This window comes from Hippocampus comes, unplaced genomic scaffold, assembly GCF_001891065.2.
Source record: "Hippocampus comes isolate QL1 unplaced genomic scaffold, H_comes_QL1_v1.1 scaffold427, whole genome shotgun sequence".
In the NCBI taxonomy this organism is placed as follows: Eukaryota; Metazoa; Chordata; class Actinopteri; order Syngnathiformes; family Syngnathidae; genus Hippocampus; species Hippocampus comes.
In genome coordinates, this window is record NW_017805871.1 from 562,116 (window position 1) to 587,868 (window position 25,753).

A 25,753-nucleotide genomic window follows, 5' to 3' on the forward strand; every position below is an offset into this window, starting at 1 on the left:
TATATATATATATACACACTGTATTGCCAAGTCGCGTCGCTAAATGTTCACGCAGCTAGCATGTACTCGATTCCCACTGAGTATCCGAGACCCAGCTTTCGCCCCAAGTAAGCTGGTATCTGCTCCACTTTCACCCCCGGTCAAAATCCCCATCTGGGAATGAATGGATGGAAAATATTAAATCATGGTTGGCATTTGCTGAAAATGTTCTCACATGTCACATGTCGTTCGCATTTAAATTGCTTCGATGTGAGAGGAAGCTGGTTCAAGCGAACCATGTCTTTTCTGATTACTTATGGAATCAAACGGAAATCCTGCTCCACTTTCGAGAGTATACTTCACATATGCAGTACATCACATTCATACGTGTCTTTTGATACCAAAGCAGATGATTGAATGTCTTTTTTAGGCATTATCAATAGCATGTAAGTGTCTAGCTCAGAGAGAAGCCTCATGAAGGCCACTGTGTCTTCAAATCAGCCCAATAACCTTGTCTTTCTTTTTTTTTTTTGTTTTTCTTTTGGTATTTCTCTCACTCTCTCTCCTTCACACCACGGCTAACTTGATCCACCTTTCTAAACACCCACCCCTCTGTCTCTTTCTCCTTGCTTTCGTCCATCCCTTCTACCTCTTGGTTAACGGGTTGGTGGCACTGGCTGATGGTGCAGTGGCAGAATCAGTTGCAGGCAAATGTATGACATGCTGAGGCACATGTGTCCTCCACTAGGCCTCGGGAAGAGGTGTCCAGCACGGGTGGCCTACAAGGTTAGACAGGACCCCACCCCGAGTCTCCAATGGGGGATAAAAGGGTGTGGGCAAGGGTGGGGCTTTAGAAGGTGCTAGTAAGATGTCAACATGGTGTCATCTTGACTGGTGTTGTTTGTTTGGTTATACTGAACTATTTGTTTTTTTCTTTCTGTTTTGTGGAAAGTGGGGGTGGGCCGGTCATTGTTGTGGTCATTGTGTGGCAGTGTGGAACTTTTGGGTGGAGGTAGGAAGACAAATAGGGTGAGATGGGGTGAGACAGGGGATGCTTATCCACAGGAAGGAACGAAAGGAGGGACCTTCTCAGCTCGTTTGCACCATGTAGCTTCCGCCGCCCAAGCTCACTGTACACAATTTGCACTTGTAAATAACTGTGTACGGGAGGGCACATAGACTATATGAACAAAAGTATCGCAATACCACCATCAACACCCCTTCTTCCCGCCCCTCGCAGAGACACACATCACACATACACACAGCATGCATGTGCAGCAGTGCTTGGAAAGTCCGCGAGACTTCTGTCCTCTGACTCGTTCCTTCCTGTGGATGGGGCAAGCGCATTCACACATACACGCAAATGCAAAGAAAGGAGGTCACGCGCACCCACACAGAGACAGTATGTGTTCTTTGCTATGGTAGAGAGAGCAGAAGGGCTTGTGTCAGTGATGTGTTTTCCTCCGAGAGCCTTTGGTTGCCATATAGAAGCAGTTCTTTTTCTCTCACCCTTCATGTAGCAGCGCCGAGCCCCCAAGCTGCCTCTTTTCGTTTTTTTTCTTTTCTTTTTTTTTCCTATCTGCAAGTCCAATCTTCTCTTTGTCCTTTGGTTCTGTCGTCAATGCAGTTCTATTCTGTTTCCAGCCCCCCTCCCCCTCCTCCTTCTGCTCCTCCACATCTCTGCATAACCCCTCCCAGCACTTAAACCTCACCTGCCCTCTGCATGGCCCATCCGCACGACTGCCATTTCCATGAACGCGCCACCCCAAATAATCCGCGCACACACATATTTGACGTCGGAATAGAAATACACAAGAATTCAAAGTTAACCTGACTCCGATAACATTCGACCACTGATCAACTTCATCATTCCACTGGAAAGAGGAGATGACCGGCATACATCCAACAGCGTCATCCATCACACCTGGGCTTAATAGCGTCATGCAGAGATTGAAATGTTATTTCCCAGGGGCTAGTTGGATATCAAATGTGAACTCGAAACCACGGTCACTGACATTCACAAACTGATTGGCTAAAATGTGACAATATTGCAAATGGTGGATGTCAAAAAGCCATTCGAATGCGATGACATTTACAGAGCAATGTCAAATCTGAACAACCAACAGCTCGGAATGTTGGATTTGATCCGATTCGTCGGAATCGATGAATTCACGGGGGCGCTATTGGAACCAGTTTCATGCAGTCACTTTTGTTGTCAATCCCCTTTGTTGTCCTTCTGTTTACGCCTGCCAAATTATCCACGTAAAGCCTCCTCCCTGAACTACTCCTTGGACCCCGAAACTTTCCCTGCTCAATAATGCTAATATCCCTTGCAAGCGATGTTACATTTTAATTTCCTTGCCAAAGCACGAGCCCAATGGAAACCCTGTCACCTTTCAGCTGGTCCACTTCCACACAAAACAACGACGCATAACGTACAGCATGGCTGAATTTGTCAGTCTTGACGGGAGACTGCAGGGTCTTCAGGCAGGACCGCTTTCCGACTGACACGGCCAACCGTTGGTTACTTCTTTTGCTTTCCCCTGATCATTTGTACTCACTTTCTCTATCTGCATATACTAACTCTCACCCTACTATTATTTGTTCCTCTCCATCATCTCTTTTGGCTTTTTCACCTTTTCCGCAGAATGCTGCTCTCTCTCACCTATTAACCCTCAAAGTCTGTCTTCATTTATCCACACACATAGGACCCCCCAAAGATTGACTAAAAGAGCCCTTTGCTCGATCATCACAGCTTAGCGACAGGCTCTACACATCTTCGAAATTTTTCTTCAAATAGCTGCTACATTAAAACAGCGCACAAACTCATTTTAATGTTGCCCCACATGGGATGCTTTCAGTGTACGGCTGCGCAGCTGCTTGTCCCGTGAGGCGTATTGTTCGTGCATTGCATGCTTGCATGGGGGGTGGGAAACTGGTGAGTGGGGAGTTGAATTTTTTTTTTTTTTTTAAATATACTCACGATAGAGCGATGAAGGGGAAGGCATAGCAGTGGGGGGGTTGCATGGTTTGCTGCATGTCTGGGTGGTTGCCGTCTTCCTGTAAACCAAACACACACAAAGTGATTGTCGTGTGAGTTGGTGTTTGTCTCTGACCGTTTGCAAGCCAACAAGGCCTTTAAAGGAATGAACCAATAAGCAAAAAACCAAAGTGTGCTCCCCCCCACCTCCCTTCCCAAGAGATGTCTCACGCTTGATTTTGGTTTATTGGTTCAGAACGGGTCTCTTGTTGTGAGCCTCCAATCCCCAATGTCGGAGCTGTGGGTAATCGAAGTCACTGTGTCAACAAACATCACTGGTCTGCCTGACCTTTGAGGACTAATATGATCTTCGCGAGTTATTTTATATCACAATTGTGACAATCAAGCCATTGGATTTGAACTTTCCCATATTTGGGTCAAACTCACTCCAGGTGCTTATGCACAGCTCCTTCACTCCACCTTTTAGCCCCTCCCCAAACCCCTCCCCTTTGTCACTTGGAGGTTCCACAAACAATCCCAACCGTATTTGTTTCTCAACGTGATTGACCCTCCCCACAGAGACTCCTTCGCATGGATCTGCCCGTGGCTGACGACAACACGGTGCACTTTAACTCCACCCTCATGGCTTTGATCCGCACAGCGCTGGACATCAAAATCGCCAAGATTTCTGAAGGTGCACCATCCCTCTTAGTTTCTCAGAAACGGTTGTCTGCAACTCCAAAACGGCCACATAATATATAATCCCCTAAAAAAAAATCCACCAGATACTGAACCTTATTGGTATTATAATTTTGTCACTATTATGAAAACTTCATGCGCTACAGAAAAGACAAAAAACAAATTGTTGACCAGTGTTAGTATAGGATACATTTTGGTGGTCTAATTTGTGAAATTGATGTTTTAGATTTGGTAATGACAAGTACAATTTTATAGACAGCAATTATTGGGTCCTTCACGTTACAACTGCCTTCACACCTAATCATGGCACATTTCTTCCCGTTTCTGTATTGTCTTCTTGGGTGAATGCGCATACGTGGCTGTGTATGTCTGCGTATCTGTATTTGTTCTGTCTGCATGTTTGTGCCAGGTGGTATTGACAAGCACCAGATGGATGCCGAGCTGAGGAAAGAGATGATGGCAATCTGGCCCAATCTCTCCCAGAAGCATCTGGACTTGCTGGTTACTCCCCACAAGTGTAAGTTGCAGTGCACAAGGGCGCGCGACGCGGGCCCGGCCGCAGCCGACTTCTCCGACGTTGTTTCTCTTCCACGCCACCTGAGGATCGCTTCTTTCTGCCAGTCTCTCTCTTCACCGCCGCACCCTCTGATACAGCAATGACCGAAAAGTGCGCGCACACGAACTCGGCGACCAACGCCGTAACCTAAAATCAGAGGGTGCCTTTCTATAGAGCAACTCTCTATAGATGTCTTTTCACTACAGGGCCAGTCGGAGTTGTGCATATCTAGAAAACGGAACACTATTGTTCTGCCCTTCTATTGATTGATGAAATGTGAAGCTAAAGTAGGCCTACTATTCTTGCCATTTGTTTAATGCATGCTGTTGATCAATATACAGCGATGCCTTGAGATATAAGTGATAATTCTTCAGAACGAAATGAATTAAAAGTTGTGTATTTAAAAGAACGTGACTTTACTCGAAAGTCTCCTATCACAATGCAAATGCAGGGCAGGAAACGCCGTAGACAGGCTAACGCATGGCATTGAAGATGTGGCGTTAGGACACTTTAAGCAACAGGTATTTGAAAGCTAATGGTGGAGAAACCGATGTAGACAGGCGGTAGCCTATAACAAAATTCAGAGTCGCAAGCATATATTCGATAGAGTGATGACTGTATTATACTGCCCCCGGTGGCCAAGTCACACAGAACAGAAGAAGCTACGTTGAATTTTAATTTTTCATGGTGCATAATTTTAATTGGAATTGTTTACATTCAATAAAATTAGATTCCAGTGTTTTTATAAAGTACAATATTATGGAGTGCTAGTTTTCTTTACACATTACAAAAAATACTTGATATTGGGGGGAGGCTGAAACGGTTTAAAGGCATTGACATTCATTTTAATGAGGAAAGTTGAGAGAAAATGTGGCTGTTTGGAGGCACGAGTGCGGTCCCGGAATGACTTAAACTCTTTTCTCAAGGCACCGCTGTAGTTCCAATACCAAGAAAAGAAAAAACAAAAACCCAAGTCCCAACGGCTCAGTCTCAACTTTTACCACTTTGTATAGCACATCACAAGGCTATGATGCGGCTAACTGCTGGAAAAAAAAAAGATCTGCCTGTGAAAAGACATTTTTGCTCAATGTCCGTCCGTGTATGTGCATATGTGGCGTGTGTGAAAGTACCCGTGCCTTTGTTGGTGTGCACGCCTCACCCTTCTCTCCCATGCCTGGCGCTCAGGGTCCATACCAAAGGGTCTAATCTTGCAGGGTAACTTGTCATTCTCTCAGCAGCGACAGACCTGACAGTTGGCAAAATCTACGCTGCCATGATGATCATGGAATACTACCGGCAGAGCAAGACCAAGCGCTCGCAAGCGCTCCGCGATGAGCAGGTAATGCATGTCTCGAGCAAGGCCCCCGGCTTGTGACCCGTCAGAAGGCGATCATCACCGAGTGTGTTCATGTTCACACGCACACACATACACACGCATTGGCTGGGTCTACAGTATGTGCTGACGTGGATTAAAATAAAAAAGGGAAAAGGCCATGTGAGATTTGGTTTTATTTTTTTGTCTTATTGCGAAATTTTTTACAGTCCGCTCCAAAAATATGGCTGCATCGACACCATTGTCATCTTTTTAACTGAAAACACCGACAAAATGGATTTGAGATCAAACAAGATGTGCTTTAACATCAGGCGAACGGTTTATAGGAATTACAAGAGCTAACGCATATTTCTTGTTTAATTTCAAGTGTCTTTTGGTGGTGTTTGGAGCTAAAAAACAAATGAGAACAGTGTCAGCGTTCTAATATTTATGGACTTGACTTTATGTTAATTAGCAACTTTTTAAAGGGGCGTTCTTGTAGAAATAACAGTGCTGCCATCTGCTGCTTTAAAGGTGTCCTCTCTCCGTTCAGTGTCCTCCATTGAGGTAGTTTAGTTTCTTGTTTTTTTTTTTGTTTTTTTTTGTGTGGTGGGGGCGGGGGGGCTATTGGGGGTCAGGGGGCTCAGTGACAGAACGTCTCTGAATTCACACACAATTTCTTCAGACAGTTTTGGTTATAACTGTCAACTGTGTCACAGAGGATTTCATTTTCCCCAGATGGAACTTGAGCCCGATATTTTCAAAGCATACTTTTAAACAACCTCCTCCAAACAGGCTCTTTTGGGCTATTTTTAATCGGTTCATTTAAATTAAAGTTGCTTACTATACTGCACTACCACAAATACAGTCTCTACTCAGCATACTGTTCCTCCACCCTCGTCCGTTTATTTGTTTTTTAATCAAGAGTTACTTATAGGCTCGCCTTGTATGTATGAATGTATTTTTTCATCTCTCATCTTCACGTTCTAATAATACGCCCGAAACATGAACACGTATCCCTATACCATGCACCCCCCTCACCCCCACCCGTCCCTTCATGGTCAATTCCTCCGATTCACCCTTTCCTTATTATTTTGACTTGTGCCCACAGCTCCGCCTTGGTATGTAATGCATCATCGGCAACATGTAGGCCGCCTGATATTTGTTTTACTTTTGGTATAATGACTGAGGTGCCTTGTGTCATGGACCCACTGTAGACATTTTGTCCACAAAGGCATGGTTGGATGCCAGCAGCCCCCACCCCTTCTGGTCCTGCTTCGCTCCTTTCCATGCCCCATTTCCCTGTCGGTCTGCCTGATAGCCGGCGATGGCCATGTCGTATATCTTACGCAGAATCGAACGCCATTACTGTTTCAGCGCGTGGAACCGCCTTCCCCCACCCAAGACGGGGGTCCGGGCCTCAACAATGCCCTCCCTCCACCTGAGACAACCGAGACAATGAGCAAGCTGTGAGTCTGGAACTCTGACCGCGTATGAAGGGAGATTCGTGTACGTTTGCGTTTGATTAGCGTGCATTTGTGTGACAGCCCGGTGGAAGGGGGGGTGCCGGAGAGCCAGTCCTGGGTCACAGCTCGTGCTCAGGAGATGTCCCAAAAGGTCGGGAGCTGGAGCCCTGAAGATGGCCTGGGAAGCATGACCACGTCGCAGGTAGAAAGCGCACATGCGCTCACTCATGCGAGCAGGATTACACCCACATACAAAACACATTCAAATTCCCAGTTTTTTTTTGTTTGTTTTTTTTGTGGAAATCATGCCCTGATTTTATCAGTTAACATTTTTAGGGGGTTGTAAAAAAAATATATATATTCATGCTTTTTTTTTTTTTTTTTAACTTTTCGGGGACAGCAGTTACTACAGTGGACAGCTTATCATGTGATCAGGTTACAGGGTGCACGAAAGGGTTAATCAAGGGTCCACTCAAGAGTGTGGTTGCGGGTGGCCACTTTCCCATCCCTGTTCTAGATTGTGAAAGTGTACCTGATGAAGCGAGTACCCTCGAAACTAGAATTAGGAAGGTTGGAAATGGCAAAGCTCGCCATCATGCTCATCTGATCCTCTCATTGACCGCATGCCTGTGTACGACCCCTTGATTCTCTGCCTCTGTGGATAGCAAGCCCCCCCCCCCACGTCCTGTGCCTACCCCCCCGATGTCCTTGGCAGCCAGTCACAACATCTCCTGCTCTCGTGCTCTGTTTACAGACGGTAGAGATGAGAGAGATGGGGCAGGATGGTTACTCGGATACTGAGCACTTTCCACCAATGGAAGGCCACGGCAGGGCCGCTTCCATGCCCCGCCTACCAGGCGACAACCAAGTGAGCAGCATTGTCACCTCTCGAACCTTCGACCTTCTGTTTCCCCTCCTCATTTTGTCTCCCCCCCACCCCACCCTGCTCATTTTGTATTTTGTCTGATCCTACAGGTCTTTGCTAAATGATTCATTGCTGTGGTTCATAGCAGACGCTGACCCTCATCAAACATTTGAAATGAATTTGATCAAACGAGACCAAACGTCATCTGGCTTCAGCATTGAATTTTCATTTTAATTTTTTTTTGCAGTGATGTTTATTTCTGAGTCTAAAGAACCATAGCAAGGCAAAGTTCAAAACCTTTACGGTCATTCTCTTCTACTCCTCCGGTTGTGTCTTCTCTTCCTCCCCTATCATCGCTCGCATGTGATCGTCCCTCTTTTCATCCTCATTCATTTTGTCTCGTTCCACAGTGGTGAGTGCTCTGGTTGTCAACGCGCAAAAAAAATGTGTCCGAGAGACACAATGTGCACCGACTGAACGCATATTCATAGGCGGGCCCATTTTTATTTACTTTGTTGTTGTTACTATGGCTCTACTTAACTTCAAATTTTATTTATGTTCCTTCCGGCTGAAGGTTTGAGAGTACTTTTGATGAATTTGGACGAGTTTCTCTTGCCCCCAACTAGCATGCGCTACGCGTGTGCGCCCGTGTGCGTGCGTGTGTGTGTGTGTGTGTGTTTGAGTTCACCCCGTTTCTGTCCGACTGTCGTACCGTGAGTGTGTGTGCCTATCTTGTACGTATATTTTACCATTGCTTTTGTGCCCATGGCGTTGATTGTGCATTTTCTCTGTGACTGTCTATAAATCACTGTTTTGACGTCTTTCACCTGCCGCGCGTGGTAAGTGTTTCTCCTCCTTCACTGCTGCTTCAGTGCCTAATTAGTCCTTCTTCCCGTGTCTTTTTGAGCGACGCTATTGCCCCCTCTCTTTATTCTCCTCCATTGTGAATCTATTCATCTTTATTATTGGTCTCCCGTCGCCTGTGCTCGTCTGTTGTCCTGGTTCTGCTTCATTTGTGGCTGTGTGTGTGTGTGTGTGTGTGTGTGTGTGTGTGTGTGTGTGTGTGTGTGGTGTGTGTGTGTGTGTGTGTTTTGTGTGTTTTTTCTGTGCTCACACAGAAGCGGAGGAAGGGAAAGCAGCGTGGCAGTCACCTCAGTGTATGTCCCCTGTCTTCCCTGTGCCCCCCCCCTGCCCCCCCGCCCCGCTCTTGTCATCTCTTCTCTGTCGCTCTGACTTGCACTTAAAACGCATTCCCACCAAGCAGTTCAATTCGGTTCTCTTTTCGGAATAGTAGGAAGTTGTTTGCATTTCCACATGGTGAAGAATACATGCCGCTGCGGTTAGCACCCGTTCGATATGAATAGTTTTGACCTAGACACTCTGAAGTCCATGAATTGGTAGATAGAGACTCAAACAAAAATAGTCCGAAGCTTTCTTAAACTAAACTCATCTTAAGTGAACAGACACTAAGAATATTTACGCTCACTGTCACTGTTTGGTAGCCATGGCCAAATACTGTAAATACGACCAGAATTTTTTTTTGGGGGGGCGGGGTCTACGGTCATTTTCACGTCACCTCTTGTCGTGAACAACTGTGCCACATACTGACTGGTGGGGCCTCTAGCGTCTCTTTCTGCTGCTGTTTGGTCTCTCTTTGTCAGTGTGCTTGCCATGAATGTTCTTTCTTTCTTTTTTTTTGTCTCCATTCATACCTGCCTACTCGCATGCAAATTGATATCGACTGTAAGCGGCTGTCTGTTCATGGGAGCCTGTTTGTTGTGTGTGAGAGGAGATGTCAGAGGAATGACGCGAGTGGAAATGTTGGGATTGTCAGTACCACCACTCCTTGGAGGTCAGATCATATGGTGCTTAACGTATACGTACACTATATGGACATTTTTTACTTCATGAACTCATTCATCGATTTGGATGATTCTTTGCTTGCGACTTGACAACCGCTGGAGAAAGCCTTCCGTTCCGCTATGACGTGGCTGGGTTGACTTTGGTATGGCAGAACACGACATCAAGCACCTTTAAAACAATAGAATGCTATCCTGATGTAGTCATTTGTTCTTTGCTTCGTATGGAACGCAAACAGCACTGATGTAATGAACGGCGGGCCTAATTAGTGTTGGAAAAAAACCAAAACTATATTTCTGACTTGAGTGATTAGAGAGTAGGGAATGAGTGACCGATTCTGTATACAGCCCAAGTCGATATTTTTAATTTCCACTCCCCGTGAAGTGTCCTCAGCAGGTCTCCCAATACTTTTGTCCATATAGTGTACTTAGAATACCAACTTTGTAGTCGACTTAGGCACCATTGGCTCTCTCCTACTGTCTTGATCGACATGTCGAGTACTCGGGAAAGCCTGCATGGCCGGAGCAAAGCAAGCACGATGTACAGAGCAGGAATACGCACTGGAGTTTCCTACAGCCTGGAATGTGCCTTGCTCATGGGGGTTATGGGAAACGAGGATGGAGTAAAGATGCAAGTCTCACTGACCCTTCAATACCTTTTTTTTTAAAGAACTTACAGAAGCATGAAGGCATGGCTGTTTGCCATCATCTCAAATTTTCTTTGTCTTTTTGATATTTGTCGCATTCCTTCCCTCCGAGCTTTTCGCAGTGCTATGAAGGCGGCTTTACTGCAATCTTTGTAATGATGCAAGGGGAAAATTGGAGCCGGTTGTGAATTAAGTTTAAAAAAAAAAAAAAGATTAAGGTCAAACACGTGCAAACGCACAATCGCGCTCAAGATTCAACACTGAAAATGAATCTCTCAGCATGCGTCCCTCCTTGTTTCTCCCGCAGGCCATCGGTGACAACAGCCCCATGAAGCGCTCGGCCTCATCGTTAGGTCACAGCAGGTCAGGACGCGGTAGCAGAGACAAAGGAGGCCCGGATGGCTACAATATGGAGCGCGTTATACCCGAGGAAGGTCGTGCTTCCAGGCACGGGCACAGGAGAAAAGAGCGCAGCCATCGTGCCTCCGAGAGGTCGCTGAGTCGCTACGCGGAAGCGGACGCAGGTTGGAGGCATCCCAGACACGCGCAAACACACACACCTCGTCATTCACAACATTTGCATAAGATGATTGAAAAGTAACCAAAAAAGTAACTAAACACCTGGACCGGTATTTCAGGCAATACAGAATCTAATTATGATGCAACCCCCTATCCCCCCCCCCCCCTCAAAAACACTGTTTTATGTTCAACTCTCATTTCCATCAACTACTGTATAGACAGAATTTGTTGCTGTACTAATCCTCTGCTGTCGGGTTTGGACACAGACACTCAGTCCGGTGACCTGATGTCCAGGGACAGGGATCGGGATCGAGATCGTGGTCGGTCCAAAGACCGCAAGCACCATCACCATCATCACCACCATCACGGCTCGGTGGACAAAGAACGTTACGCGGCGGAGCGTGGCGGCGAGTACGGCCGCAAGCATTCTCGCGACAGAGAGCCCGACCGGGAGAGGGAAAGGGAGCGAGACCCGCGGTGGTCGCGATCCCCCAGCGAGGGTCGCGATTGCATCACACACAGACAGGTGGGCTTCCAGGTATTCGGATGATCACACTTTAGAGTCGGGATTGCCTCACGTTAAACACAGTGAGGGTAAAACGTGAGCTGTTGCGCAATCTCAGTCGGTGTGCGGGTACACAGAAATATGCAATAGTCAATATTTGATCATTAAGGTGTCATGACGACGGTTGTTTGCTCCAGCCTTTGAATTGTGCTGGTGCTCGAATGTCGTATCTGGTGGATGGATGTTGCCAAGATATGAATCAACGTGAATTTATGTGAACAACTGAACAAATATGCACACGGTCGTGTATATTTGTCCACTGGAATGCCGTATTCAATTTCCTCTCCCTCACTCACTTTTCCTCCATTCCAACTGGAAGTTCACAGTGCCTGAGCACACATGCTGTGATGAAAAGGCAGTGGCGTGCAGTGAGGGGAGGCAGGTGAGGCTGTGCCTCCCCTGTCATCACAAGTATTCATATTTGTCCGCTGGACAATGATTTTGGTGTCGTTCTTCATCTATTTTGACCATTTTATAGTCAAAATCGCCGTGCGATGCTACAAGCTGTCATTTCTCGCCCTGAAAATGGAGGATTTCATTTCAGTCAGTGCCTCGCCCAACCCCAATACAACCCTCACTGCACGTCACTGATGTAAGGTTGCACAGTATAAGTGATAAGACGTGTGTACCGTCCTTGCATTTATAGATATAAACGTATTGATTCTGTACCACAAAGGATGCTCTGGAAATCAACCCTGTTCCTCCTCTTCTTGTTTTCTCTCCTTTGCATGGCATGTCTTTTTCATCCACATCCCTTGCACCGATACTTTACCTTTCTCGACACTCACATCACTTGTGCTTTTATTGTGCTTGTCTTCTCGTGCTTTTCTTATAATATATCCTTTCGTCTCCCATCCTCGACTATATGTTCTGTCGTTGACTTTGTGGTTCGTACTTTTTATTTGCCTTATTTCACTTTTCGTGTAGGGCAGTAGTTCGGTCAGTGGAAGTCCTGTTCCATCAACCTCCGGGACTAGCACACCGCGCCGAGGCCGCCGTCAATTGCCTCAGACGCCCGCAACGCCCCGCCCCCACGTTACGTACTCCCCGGTAGTCCGTAAGGCCATGCCCGCACAACCTGCGGGGCCTCAGGGCCGGGCCCCGGCCCCTGTTCCCCGCAGATTGTCTCCTGATGTTCCCCAAGGTCCGGTCTCTCTTGCCGGTGTCCCACCGGCCCACCACGGCGTGCCCCGCCAGACTCATCACCTTCCACTTCGCTGGGCAGACACAGATGGGGGATCTCTAGAAGGGGACGGCTGCTTTTACAACCAAAACTACGTGCCCCACCACGAACCGCCAGCCCTTGAGCCAGGCAGCAACCCCCACCCTCACCCCTTGGCCAGCCACCAACTACCCCCGCCTCCTCAGCCGCAGCCGCGCAACCTGCACCCGCTCCCTCCACCACAGCCGCACCCCGTAAACAACCCCAACCCTCACCCCTTGCCGCCACACCCACAGCCAAACCGTACCTCGCCTAGGACCGCCCACCACATGCCCCCATCGACCGCTCCCCTGACTGGGCCCCTTCAAGGCCAAGTGCAGCCCCCCGCCCAGCGTCGCCTACCCAACGGTTACCGCTCTTCGTCACCTTCCACACATCTCCATGGACCCCAACACAGTGGGCCTCACAAGGTCCCACCCCCAGCGGGACACCCAAGAGGACCCCGCAAGGGTCTGCATGAACCCTATTGCGAGAAGGAGCAGGACGACTGGTGCTAGCCCACAGTACACGGACTGACGTGACATTAGCCAGTCCTTGGAATGTTCCGGCAAGGAATGAAACCAGAATGCTCAAACGTGAAAACAAACAAACAAAAAAAAAACTACAGGAAAAAGGTACCAAACGTGTATTGATGTCGCATTCATCACATGACAAAACATGTCAAAGTACAGCTTTGAAGGACGCAAGTTAGAGCGGCGATTTAAAATTTTGTCTCTGGTCAAGAGCTACAGCCACTTACAAGATGTCAAGAGTTGCAACTCCCCCCAAAAAAAGACACAAAAGGGTTTGTTTGGTTTTTTTTTTTTTGCTTCCTCAAGCTAACTGAATTGTGTTAGCTAGAAAAGAAGTCAACTCTAAACCCACCCAGCCACCTGTTTGAATATTGATGAGTTTTATCATCTCTTTTTAAATTAGAACTAAAACTGACAACGAGCCCTCCGCCTTGTACGAGGCGAGAGGCTGTGGCTACGAGAGTTGGGTATGGGGGGGGCGTCGACTCGGTTAGGCTGGAATCCGAGGAGGTTGTGATCACCCTCTGCCTGGAAAGAAACTATTCACGCCTTCCTCCGTCGTGATGGAGAAACAAAGTGATGACGGGTTTAAGCACCAAACCAGTTCTCTGCAGCATTTCTTCTCTTACTGCAGCGGCTGCTTCTTCCGCTTCTTCTCCTCCTTCAAAACATGCAAGCTTGAATCTCCTGTTGCACCCTCACACATCTTTTTTTTTAAAGACTTTAAACCCGGTTTGATCCTGCATGAATGACCAAGAAAAAAAAAAAAGAGAGAGAATACGAGCAACACAGAGAATCTACTGTATGTCAGGGGGAGGGACATTTTTCTTCCTGTTGTAGCCTGTAGATTTTGGAGGTTAAATTACCTTTCGGTTTCTCTCTCTTTCTCCCCGTTTTTGACATTCCTCTCTTGATAATCTCATATTCACTCAAAAAGGTCATAGAAAGAAGTTACGTGTCATTGTAAGAAAAAAAAAAAAGACTTTTTGCTTGCGTGTCTCCATGTTGTGTGCCAAATGCCTGCCACTCATACAGATGGAAATGCACTTTTTTCTTCTGAACTTTTCTAACAAAAGTGATCATCTTACAATGATAAACTTGGCAAGCAGGGTAAAGTGGATGTGGCAGCGTTCGTCTTGCTTGGAAACATTTCCGAGCTCTTCCTAACACTCCGGAAAGAGATTGACGGACAGAAAGGTGGAGAATGGAGAGAAACTGGTTGTTTTCTTTGACCATAACAAGGGAGCGCATACATGCGATGTAATAATCCTGTGGCGTATTGAGATGGCCCGGCTAGCCACTTTTCAAAGCCTGGGGTGCAGCTATGGTGCCGTTGCATCATGGGAGGTGGACTTTCTTCAATATGTGAGGTCGCCAAAGTAGTTTTTCATCTTAAGGCTACACTGGAACCTCCAGGTTGACCACAGTCAAATTTTATCAATTTAAAAAAAAAAAGTTGAGATCAGTTCCAGGGACACAAGAAGTTGCCTTGCATAGCCACAGTCAGTCTTCACATAAAGTGCTGCCACATTTTGCTTCTTGACTCAGATAAATCATTTTTCAAATCATCTTTCCCAAGTGAAATGCCATTCATTTGCTCCAGCCTTCCAAAAAAAAAACGCAGCCTAAAATGTGTAATGTGTTTTTTTTTTTTTAAATGTGAGAAATAGTATTCTATAGTATCGGACTTTAACGTGGAAAACCTACAGTTCTTCGGGAATGAAATCAATTTTAAAAGATTTCTTCATAATTCATTTGAATGGCCATTAAGCTGCTGCCCGGTTTGGCCACCTGGGGGCAGTATAAGACAGACTGTATCCAAGTATTTCCCCAGCATGTGTCAGCATTAGCATTAAGCTAGGCGACTAAAGGCTCAGCTATGTTCTTCTTTAAAAACCACGTGTAATTCTCCTTTTAGCTTTAGTTTGGCATTAAATTTAGACCGGGGAGGGACAGTTCGTCCATCCTTGCCCAGCTTGTATTCATCCCTTTATCCTTTGTTTGCAGCCTTAAAGGGTGTTCGACTTTGTAGGTTCCACTGTATTTCGAATTTGGAGGGTTTGATCGAGAGACAAGCCGAAGCAAGCGACACTTGATTTCTGACCCCTGTCCCATTAGGTTTATATGTGGTGTCCCAAAAGTCACTATTCAATTCCTGGTTTCTATTTCATCTCAGACGGACGTGAGGCCATCAGCATTTGGCAGCTTCGGCTTAGCAGTTTGTGAAAGCATATCATACCCTTGCCCATGGCTTTGCAATTGCCCGTTATCATTAATTTTAAAAGCACTTGTTTTGACTTTAATTTGTTAAAGTCAATGATTGAACACTTTTACTTGTTAGCTTTCGTCCATAGTTTTCATTAATTTGAATAACCTTGATTATAGTAGCCTGGTGAAAATTTGGCAAAGCCGCTCCAATGTCATTCATGGGCAAGCAAATGAGATGCTTATGGAACTGCAATTCTGTCAAATGCTGCTGGCCTTGCGTGTGTTTGAATCATTACCTGAAACGAAATAAGAAAAAAAAGGAAGTGACTTTTCAAACATGTGGTCTATTAAATGTTTGAAAAATGCATCCCAATTATTAGCTCAGTTTGCTTTCGACCCTGGCCTGCTCTGATCCAGAAACTGTTTGAAGAAAAACATCCAATGTCCTGTATTTCCCAAATTCCGATCCACCTGTGACCTTCACGATAACACCCCACTCCCCCACAGCCCACACAAAAAAAAAAAAAAAAAAAAACATTTGAGCTCATTTTGCCACGACGACCAGTCTGCCTTGTGTGTTTGAACACACATGGGCAATTGAAAAACATGAGGTCACTCAAGGTCACAGTCAGGGGCTGAAAAGATGTCGGGGCTTTGTTATGGTCCAAGAAAACACCAACGCTTTGTCTGCCTCACGTGTATATAGTGAATTTCTTTTTGTGTGTTTCTACGTGTGCCTCCGACTAACACATTTTACAACACCACTGTCAGCATTTTTAGCGTTATGTGTAACTGTTATTTTCTGTTTTATCACATATTGACCACAGAATGCACCCCAGAAAATAACAAAAAAAAAAAAAAAAAAAAAAAAAAAAACCTATCAGTGTCTTTCCAACCTCAGCGGAATGTCACGGACAAGTATTTTTTCACAACACTTTGGAATGAGATAGCACACAAGGTATGTAGCGAATACTTGTGGTGTGTGTGTGTGTGTGTGTGTGTGTGTGTGTGTGTGTGTGTGTGCGTGTGTGTGTGTGTGTGTGTGTGTGTGTGTGTGTGTGTGTGAGAGAGGTAGTGACATTTTCCTCATTGGTTGCACACTTTCTGCCTCAAAAAAAAAAAATGTGGGTGTGTATGTTTGAACTGCAGTCTTTCGTTGTTTGTGCGGCACAGCCCTTGACATCCCACCTTAAATGTGGGGACATTTTTTGGGGTGTATATTTTGACTGGTCTGCACCTAAAAAAAAAAAAAAAAAGATGCCGTGCGTGTGTATGCATGTGTGAGTTATCATGTAAATGGAACGTGCAAAGCTCAGATCAATCACCATCCTTTTCTTTTTTTTTTTTTGTCTATGCTGCAGTGAAAGCCACACTAATTAACCACACCAAGTCTTCAAAGAGCAATGTAAAGCCGCAAATGAGAAGAAAACAATGTTTTTATTTTAAAAATAGAAATGTTAAATAAAAAAAAAAAAGTTTGAAAAATATCTAGTTCAAGAACTGCATGTGCTATGTGCATGCCACACTGTGGGTTAACAGTCATCTTCAGGACACAAAAGAAAAACAGACTAATGAATTCATAGATATTGAAAAAATGATATATAAATAGATGTTTGTTTGTTTTTTAAAGAAGCAACCTTTTTTTCTTCTATTTTTGAAAACAAAAAATATTACGAAAAAGGACCAAAAAAAACTAACAAAAAAAAAAAACAAGGGATCAAAATACAAAGGAGACTTTGGTGAGAGTATTTTTTTCCTGTTATGGGCTCGAGGCACAACACAATGTTGAATGTTGAAGACACCACAGCATATATGGAGAAAAAAACAAAACAAAGAAAAGAAGTGCAGATCCAATGATGATATGTTTTGCCGATATTTGTCGTATGTGGAGAGGGTTACCAAACTGGAGAATACTTGGCTGTGGAACCTCTGATCTCTCACTCACTCACTCTGTCCTTTTCTCTCCTTTTCTGTCTTTCCGACGCTGTCTCTTTCACACTCTTATCTCTCTGATCACTCTCGACCTGTCTCACCACAATTTCTACCAGTGCATTTTGTAATTCCAAGCAACTCTTCCTAAAGAATAATAAAAATAAATAAAATTTAAAAAAAACAGAGAATGCACACTGGGTTGTCTAAGAGTCATTTCTGGGTCACCAGGTTGTTTTACAGTTTTACAACAATCACCTAGAACAGGGTTTTCCAAAATTCGTAGTAGTGGTTACTCCAGTACTTTCGCCCCCCCCCCCTCACACACACACACACACATTTTTAAAATTACTGGTACACTTGTAACACTGCCCACCCAGCCCCCTTTTTTAACAGCAGTGCAGGACATGTCAAAAATTATTTTTACGACTGGATAAGCTGTGGGCCGCTCAAAAACGGGTGGCAAGCTATAAATGCCCCCCAGGCCGTAGTTTAGACACCCATGACCTAAAATGTCACAAAAATGAAGGGGAAAGCAGCATGATGGGCAAGTGGTTAGCATATCAACCCAAAGCCAGACAGAAAAGGCGACAAGTCACCCTGAGTTTGGTGCGAGTATGCTTTTCATTGTAATGTACGGTACTTAGAAGGAAGGTTGCCACATGTACAGTAAAATAAGGAAACGTCCTTAAATTTTTTTACGCCCAAGCGTACGTGCAAAGTTTACGAAAATACAGTAGACTGCTACATTAACTTGCAAAATGGCCACCGCCTGCGGTGGATAAAAACGGCTGCTTAAATCGCATTCCGCAATATAAATCAGAATAACGTGCTTCAACGAATGAGACTGCCATAGACCATATTATTGTAAAGAACATTTTTGTGTGACTTCTCCTTTAAATGAAGACAATCGCTTTGGCCATCAAGATAGTCAGATAGTTGCCTGCATTCTGTTCACTCACCTAAAGAGGGCAGCACTGCCTTGTATATAGAAAATTGCAAGCCTTTTTCGAAACAAAATGAAAAGTCTGCTTCCATACACGATCTAAATAAATTATCCATCCATTCATTTTCCGATCTGCTTATCCTCAAAAGAACGATTTATTGAAAAAAATAAATAAATAAAATACTACATGGAAAGCAAAAAATGGACATCACATGAAGGTATTACATTTCATCACTGGTACCCACACTGACAGATTAATATACTAAAATATCTCGAATACATTGCTCATTTGTCATTCCCAACTGACAGGAAAAAAATCGATCGTAGTAGTGGTACTGATAGTTGCTTTCCACAGTGAAACAGAATCCCTAATAATTTTTTTTTTTTTTAAATTGCTAAAAGTTGAACAACTGCTCCCTAAAAGTACAATAGCTCATAGAAAAAAAATAGACTTGAAGAGAGAACTTGTTACAAATCTTTTATTAAGATATTCATCATTGACTCCATTTGGACATTTTTTTATTTTACAGTTTGTTAATGTGCAATTACCGTCAATAATGTTGGGTCACAGTTACAGGGCTTTCACAAAGTTATTGGCACTTGGAACACAGAAAGAAGAGGTGGAGAGGTGGCGGCGCTGCGGGGCTTGACACTGGATACACCTCATGCTGTGAGTGGACAACAAACAACCTTACCTCTAAGTGTGTCTATGCGTTATATACAGTATTCCTCTATACATATATATATATATATATATATCATATTTATATATGTACCGTTGTGTGACACTAGGATCTCCATGCCAAGCCACACATCATCCGTTCATGTGTGTAGGTTGACGTGTGTGGAGTGTAAACACATTTTGAGGGACGAAAAAAAAAAAAAAAAAGGACACTCATTCGCAAAGCTTGTAGTCGATAGACAGTGAAGACGAAGGCTCTCACAGAAGGGTTCACCTTGAAGTTTGGAGTGGGCGAGGCCATGGCCGAAATCCTGCACTCTGCCCGGACCGCTGACGTCAAAGCGAGCAAACGCTTGCTTCCTTGGAAAAGAGTGCTGATTCACAGCTACTACTGCAGCACGGGAGCCAATGAGTCATCAGTTAGAAGGGAATCCGGATCAGTCAGTGCATCTGTGCGATGCTGATTTAGGACCTCGTTATTAGTCACACGTCTCCCGCTGCCAACGTTCTTGGTTTTGAGCAGTAGGAGAAGAAGAAAATTCAGTGCAAAACTGAAGGGCATTTCTCGGACTGCAACAGTGGAGGTATGCCGACGACTTACAACAGGGCGATGAGCATCAAAACTCTTTGCGAAGACATTTGCTGATTGTGGGGAACTGATTGTTGATTAATTGGGGGGGAAAAAAAGGACATGAGCTGGAGTCCACGACTTGGCGCTGTTGACTCAGTCTCGACTCGTTTGCTTGCTTGGCTAAAACGCGCGCCCTCGAAGGACCACGAGTAGCTTAAGTTTCTTAATTTATACTAACATGGGAGATTGGCAGCAGAATAAACCTGACTGGGGGAGTTGTCTTAACTCAATTCAAAACAGACAACAAAGAAATGTCACAACTCCAACAAAACACACACACACACACACACCCACACCCAACAAAACACACACACACACACACACCCACACCCAACAAAACACACACACACACACACACCCACACCCAACAAAACACACACACACACACACACCCACACCCAACAAAACACACACACACACACATGAGAAAATAGTAGTAAGCCAGTGAGCATTTGAAAGTTGAGTCCAAGCACAAGGCTGCTGATGCTGTGGTGGAGGTGAACAAAACACCGGGAAGCACAACAGTCTTCAAAAGATTTCTGCAGAGGTAAGTGGAGTGCTTGTATGAGGTTTTGTAGTTATTTACTGCTTCATCCCAAAAGTACTGCATCTCTCTTTGCATTTTTGTTTTCTTTTTAAATCTCACAACACACATTCATGTGGTTTCAAAAAGGATGACTGGGGGTGATGCGTATTTTAAGTGAGGTTGAGCTGGCCAGGAATGGAAAAAGAAGCACAGCAAGCCACTCGCGTTAACACTTGAGGAAGAAAAAAAACAAACACCTTTGCGTCCGACGTGTCGGCGCGTTGAGGGTTTTCCTGAAGACGCTCCGCACAGTCTCAGTAACAAAGTCATTCAGTAACAGGAACATTGAAATCAAAGGCGTGTCATCTTGCCACTTAAAACTGAACCGCGTGCAGATTGGAGGAAGGAAAGGACAAATTCTACCTCAACAGGTTCAATCAACACATCACTTGTCAATAAGGTGCACAAACCACCGGTTCTTCTCCTTAAGGTGCGAAACCCTCCACCCTGCCTCATATGGAAGGACCTCCAAAATAAAAAGGTATCAACACACCGATTCCTCCTTCACATCCACACAAACACCAAGAAAAGTCAACCGGAGCGATTTTGCTGCGGGCGTCTTTCGTACCGAGCAAAATTCCGCTTATTGTTCTCCATTGTAAAGGCACATTCCACGATTCCGCAAATATGACCTCCCCCACCCGGAACACGATTAGAATACAAAGTACAGTAGTCATTTTGGGGGGCCTTAACTTCCCTGCACGTCATTGTCAAAACAGTCGAGCCAGCTGATTCCGTCTACCTGCTTTTCGGCTCATCAACAGAAGATGAAATGCGTCAAAAGTAGCAGTTCCACTGCCCATTCCATCTGTACCGCACCAGAAGATAACCACCAATTATTCACGGTGCAACGATGCCGTATCATACTTCTTTTCACTGTATAAAATTAGCACTTCTTCTCATTAGCCGCCGCCTCCTTCAACAAAACGTCGAGAATTTAAAACAATCTCCCCCCCGTCCCCGCTCGCACGTCGCAGCAGGCGCGGGCACGCGTACAAATATAGCTTCTCTTCTAAAAATATGACCATCTTTTCATTACCTGTTGACCACAAAAATTTTCATTGGAGTCAGCTCAGTAAAAACCTGCTCCCAGTCACTCTGATCAATGGTCAAGCTTGCTAAAAATATACAAAACAAAGATGGGATATTTATATAACACTGCACAGTAAAACACAACAAAAGGTAGATTTGGTCAAACTCAGTTGTGGTGGGGCTGGGGGGGCACGAAAACTTGATTGATAAGTGGAAGATCAAATTGGAGGAGATACACACAAACACACGCACTTACTGGCACGCTCATTTTGGGAGTTTGTGGAACAAAAAGTAGGCATTCTCGCACGGGGGTTAAGAAAAAGAAAAAATGCCACCAACGCTTACATTCAATACAAACTACGAACGACGGAGAGCCTTTGGAGCATTTAATCGACAGCCTTGATATTCACTTGGAGGTCCGTGTACTCAGATAAGACGACTGGTGCATTGAATTGACGTGCCAAATGGGTTTATGCTCATACTTATGCACTATTGGAATACAAATAAAGGGTACACATATATGTGTTTGTGTGTGTGTGTGTGTGTGTGTGTGTGTGTGTGTGTGTGTGTGTTTACGTCTGAGATCAAATTTGCTATAGTGAAAAGTCCCCTGTTGTGAAAAATGTCTGGCTGCAAACATGATTTCATTGTAGAGGAGTTCGACTGTAGTTGGGCGCAGTAGTGTCACGAGTGCAGCCCAGTCGTTACAAGTATGGTACAATTGCACACGAATAGACCAAAACTAGCGCATGGACTTCAAGCTGGATATCAAGTCTATCCAAATAAATGCGCCAGTTCCATAATTAAGTGGCTTCCTCGCCATGCACCCTCCCCTCCTCAGGTTCCGCCATCAACTCGTACCACTGAGCACTACTGGGAATGTATTTCATATGCGACAACCGATGTGCTGACACTCCTTAAAAGGGCAAGGAGAGGCAGAGGACAGCCGGGTGCCCTGTCACGCGCTCCCTCCCTTCGAAAAGCTCCGTTATACAGTCTGAAAAGAAAAACAAAGGTCGCTTCCGTGTCCCGGTTACGGCCGTAGCGGTGTAGTATAGACAGTCACGTGTGAGAGTGAGGAGGCAAGCGCAAGTGGGAAATACTGCCGCGCGTGTCACGAAACGTCCCCCGACACCACGCTCAAAATAACGCTCCCACGTCCCCGCTCACGCCCGGTAAGGATTCACCTGAAGAGCCGCCCGACTCGGCGCCGGCCGATGCCGAGGCTTCGAGGGAGGCGGGGTCGAAGGCCGGGTCGGCGCCCAGGGTGTCGTCCTCCGCTTTGACGCCGTCGGAGAGGAAGGCGGAGTAAGCGTCGCTCTCGGCGATCAGCAGCTTGAGCTTGGGGATCCAGCTCTTGCGCACCACTCGCCGGGCGTTAGTGCACATGTCGGCGGCGATGGCGTTCATCTCGCTCTCTTTGAAGCTGGTGGCAAAGTTCTGGCAGTAAACTGGCGCGAGGGGAGGAGAAGCACAACATAAGCGGAGCCTTCTCTCACATATTTCATGCCGCCAGCTCTGGAACCAATCAGACTTCCGATTTGCCTGGCGCGAAATAACGTAACGCGTGCTCACATTTGACCGCGTGGAGCACTCTGTTGTCCAGGGGCTTGCGGCTGGGGTCGTTGGTGGATGAACGGATGCCGGTTCCGCAGCTGTTGGCCAGCGTGTTCCTGGGTAAGGGTGTGAACGGAAGGCCAAAAATAAGAAAAAAGCAAATGTTCGTCCGGCACCAAAAAGCAAGAGGTGGGCACGGGAGAGCAACCTGTCGAAGAAGGCGGCCAGCAGCCTCCTCAGCAGCACCTTGTGTCTGGTCCCGGCACTCACATGACAGTTCATCAGCTGGGCCCGGGAAATAAAGACAGACGTACCTGCGGACACGCATCCAGAGACGAGCAACAATTTGATATATTTACCGCTTCAACATTCCAATGGAAGATTCACTCCGATTTTGTTTCCCTTTCGATATCTCTCAATTTCGGTGCTCCATTCTTATCAGATCAGAGGATACCTCCCGGTTAGACACGCGTACCTGAGACCAGCTCGAGTTTCTCAGCAGGGTCTCCCTCCTCATACAGTTTGGGATGGCAGCGGTTGCCGATTTGGGCAATCAACTCCGCCGGGAGACAAGTGAGGTCTCGGCCACGCATGCGCCCCCGCGTCTCCGTGTGGTCGGGAAGAGCTTCCACCCGCTCGCCGGCAGCTGAGAGAAACACGACGCGGACACATTAGAGGCTCAGCGGCACCCGCGCAAATGCCGATTCAATGGGATGTCATGTCGGTTACCTGCGGCCCCCATGTTGAGCATGCTGTACATGGTGTACATGTTGCAGATTTGCCTGTACTGCTCTTCAGCACACTCCTCTGTGCCCTCTTCCTCCTCTTCATCGTCGTGGTAGCTGATGGGTGAGTCACTAGCGTAGGTGCTCAGGGTGCCCGGGCTGGCGCCCTCTGACATGCCCACGCCGGATGCAGAGGTCCCATTGGTGCTCGCACTACCACTGAGCCCGCCGCCCGCCATCATGCCAGCCAGGCCGGTCGCCGTGGCCCCCATACCCATGGCCAGTCCGAGCGCTCCGGGGCTCTGGATGGCACTGCCTCGCGCCGCCTCCTGGGAATAACGCGCGGCCTTTCTGGCGCCCCCTCCTGCCCCGGAGCCTCCTCCTCCTCCGTCGCGGCTGCTGCCGCCCTCCCACAACCGCTTGGCGACAGGAGCGCAGACCACGGAATGAGCGGCGGCTTCCGGTTGGCTTGCGGGCTGCTCCGTCTTCACCCGTGACACTAACGGGAGAGGCGTCAAGCAGGCGGCGGGCCGGGCCGCGCCGGTACCCGTCTGCGTTACGGGGCTCTGAGGCTCCGATGGCGGAGCCTCCTCCGCGTTGAGACCCTGGGAGTCGCAACTGGGGGAGGAGACCTGAAAACGAGCATGTCGACAAATTCGGCGTCAGCATATAACACACATTGGGTATGGGTGCACCGCCGCTGAATAAAGGCGCTGCAAATAAGTTATTATGTATGTGATCATATGGAGAGTTTGACAAAATGCAATAAACAAGCGAAAACTAACCGGAATTATATTACGTTAATAAAAATAACTATAGCTACAGCAGAAATGGCCTTTGTTTTCATGCTTGTTCAATTATAATCTTGACAAATAATCCACACGTTAAAAAACTAAAACTAACAAAACTAAAATAAACCAAGCATACCAAGTGCAAAAATTAAAAAGCAATAAAAACGAACAAACCTGCTCTAAAAACTAAATATGATTAAATGAATGTGAAAACCAAATCAAAACTCAAATGAAAAATCCAAAACGAAGACAAACCTGCAAGTAAGGCGTGTTGTAAACGGCCACATTAATCATTGTAATGAATGAACCGATTAAGCAGTGCGTTCAAACTCAGTGCTTTCCCGCTATCAGACTTGCAAAGCAGATTAAATCCCGTGAGCACATTAACAAATTCTCACAAAGCTACCAGCGGTCAGAGTCCACACCAATCAAATCTTGCCCTGACATAATGCGCGGGGGGAATTAATTGCGAATGAATATCTTCCAGTGTTCATCTCAATTATTGGCCATACTGGAAAATTGAACATCGACACCAAGTCGAAATCAAACGCGGGAGGTTTTTTTTACCTTGAGGAAGAATTCGGTGCCTTTTTCCATGATCTGTTGGATCTGCAGGAAGCCGGCAGTGTACATGAGAAGGAACTGGTCCCCCACCGTCATGCTGAGACGGCCGGTGTAGCAGAAGGCCAGAATCTGTTGGAAGCTCTGCGGCTGCACAGCCGGAGGGAGCTCCACCACGGTGGGGCTGCCCTCGTTGCCGCTGCAGCCGCCGCTACTGCCGCCGTTGCTGAACAGGTCCCGGAAATAAGAACTGCTCGCGGCCAAGACAGCACGGTGAGCCTTTCACAAAACAAACAAATCGATTAGAATTTTAAAAAAAAAAAAAAAAAAAAAGTCGAATTCATTATGTGACTGAGCTCATAAGTTTCAGCCCCACCCCTTTTTTGTTGAACGTTTTCAATCAGGAAAAATAGCACTGTCTCATATGTCTTATATTTGCTCAATTTGCTGCCTTGCTAGCTAAATGAAGGATCCGTGAATGCGTTGATTATTTGTGAATGTCATCTTGATGTTCAGCAAAGTCTGCGTGACCCTTCATGAAAAATGTCAGCGGTCAGACCGCCAAATGGAAAAATGTAACACGGAAATACGGAGGTTCCAACTTTCCTGGCCTGTGTCAATTTGCCTAACTCACTCGATTCACTTTCCATGTGTGTGTGAGGTTGCTCTCGCGGGATAAAACACCATCTGACTCTCGGTGTTCTGATCACCCGTCTCCATGTTTGTCCTTCCAACAGTGTCAAACCGATCCTACCCGTGGAGTTGTACTATTCTTCTTCAAGCCGCATGCGAGTTCTGATGTATTTTCATTCTTCCCATCCTTTATGGCAGGGGTCCCCAACCGCCGGTCCGCGGACCGGTACCGGGCCGCAGGGGATTTGGGACCGGGCCGCACAGAACGCACGTGCCTTATTTCCCTTTTAT

General features: G+C 46.1%; 2 protein-coding genes across 25 annotated transcripts in view; one reads left to right on the forward strand and one right to left on the reverse strand.

The window, feature by feature from the left end:
* cacna1aa (calcium channel, voltage-dependent, P/Q type, alpha 1A subunit, a) overlaps positions 1–14,154 on the forward strand; it is a 54,913-nt gene extending 40,759 nt beyond the window's left edge. For 8 of the 24 annotated variants that reach the window (XM_019888583.1, XM_019888586.1, XM_019888597.1 and 5 more), the window contains 10 exons: positions 3,539–3,653; positions 4,068–4,175; positions 5,450–5,553; positions 6,880–6,995; positions 7,074–7,194; positions 7,747–7,860; positions 8,976–9,014; positions 10,671–10,887; positions 11,149–11,408; positions 12,375–14,154. In XM_019888583.1, coding sequence (XP_019744142.1) covers positions 3,539–3,653; positions 4,068–4,175; positions 5,450–5,553; positions 6,880–6,995; positions 7,074–7,194; positions 7,747–7,860; positions 8,976–9,014; positions 10,671–10,887; positions 11,149–11,408; positions 12,375–13,166 — 1,986 coding nt within the window. In that variant the 3' untranslated portion in view covers positions 13,167–14,154. Of the gene's footprint in view, positions 1–668; positions 766–3,538; positions 3,654–4,067; positions 4,176–5,449; positions 5,554–6,879; positions 6,996–7,073; positions 7,195–7,746; positions 7,861–8,975; positions 9,015–10,670; positions 10,888–11,148; positions 11,409–12,374 lie in introns of all 24 variants that reach the window. The other 16 variants (XM_019888588.1, XM_019888584.1, XM_019888593.1 and 13 more) reach the window with 7 other exon arrangements.
* Positions 1–25,753, reverse strand: part of nacc1a (nucleus accumbens associated 1, BEN and BTB (POZ) domain containing a) — a 31,108-nt gene that overhangs the window by 707 nt on the left and 4,648 nt on the right. Inside the window, exons 3-9 of the mRNA XM_019888640.1 lie at positions 24,836–25,108; positions 23,482–24,109; positions 23,228–23,398; positions 22,961–23,066; positions 22,771–22,868; positions 22,383–22,646; positions 2,963–3,039 (exon numbers count right to left, since the gene is read on the reverse strand). Of these exons, the coding sequence (XP_019744199.1) occupies positions 2,963–3,039; positions 22,383–22,646; positions 22,771–22,868; positions 22,961–23,066; positions 23,228–23,398; positions 23,482–24,109; positions 24,836–25,108 (1,617 nt within the window). The remainder of the gene's footprint in view (positions 1–2,962; positions 3,040–22,382; positions 22,647–22,770; positions 22,869–22,960; positions 23,067–23,227; positions 23,399–23,481; positions 24,110–24,835; positions 25,109–25,753) is intronic.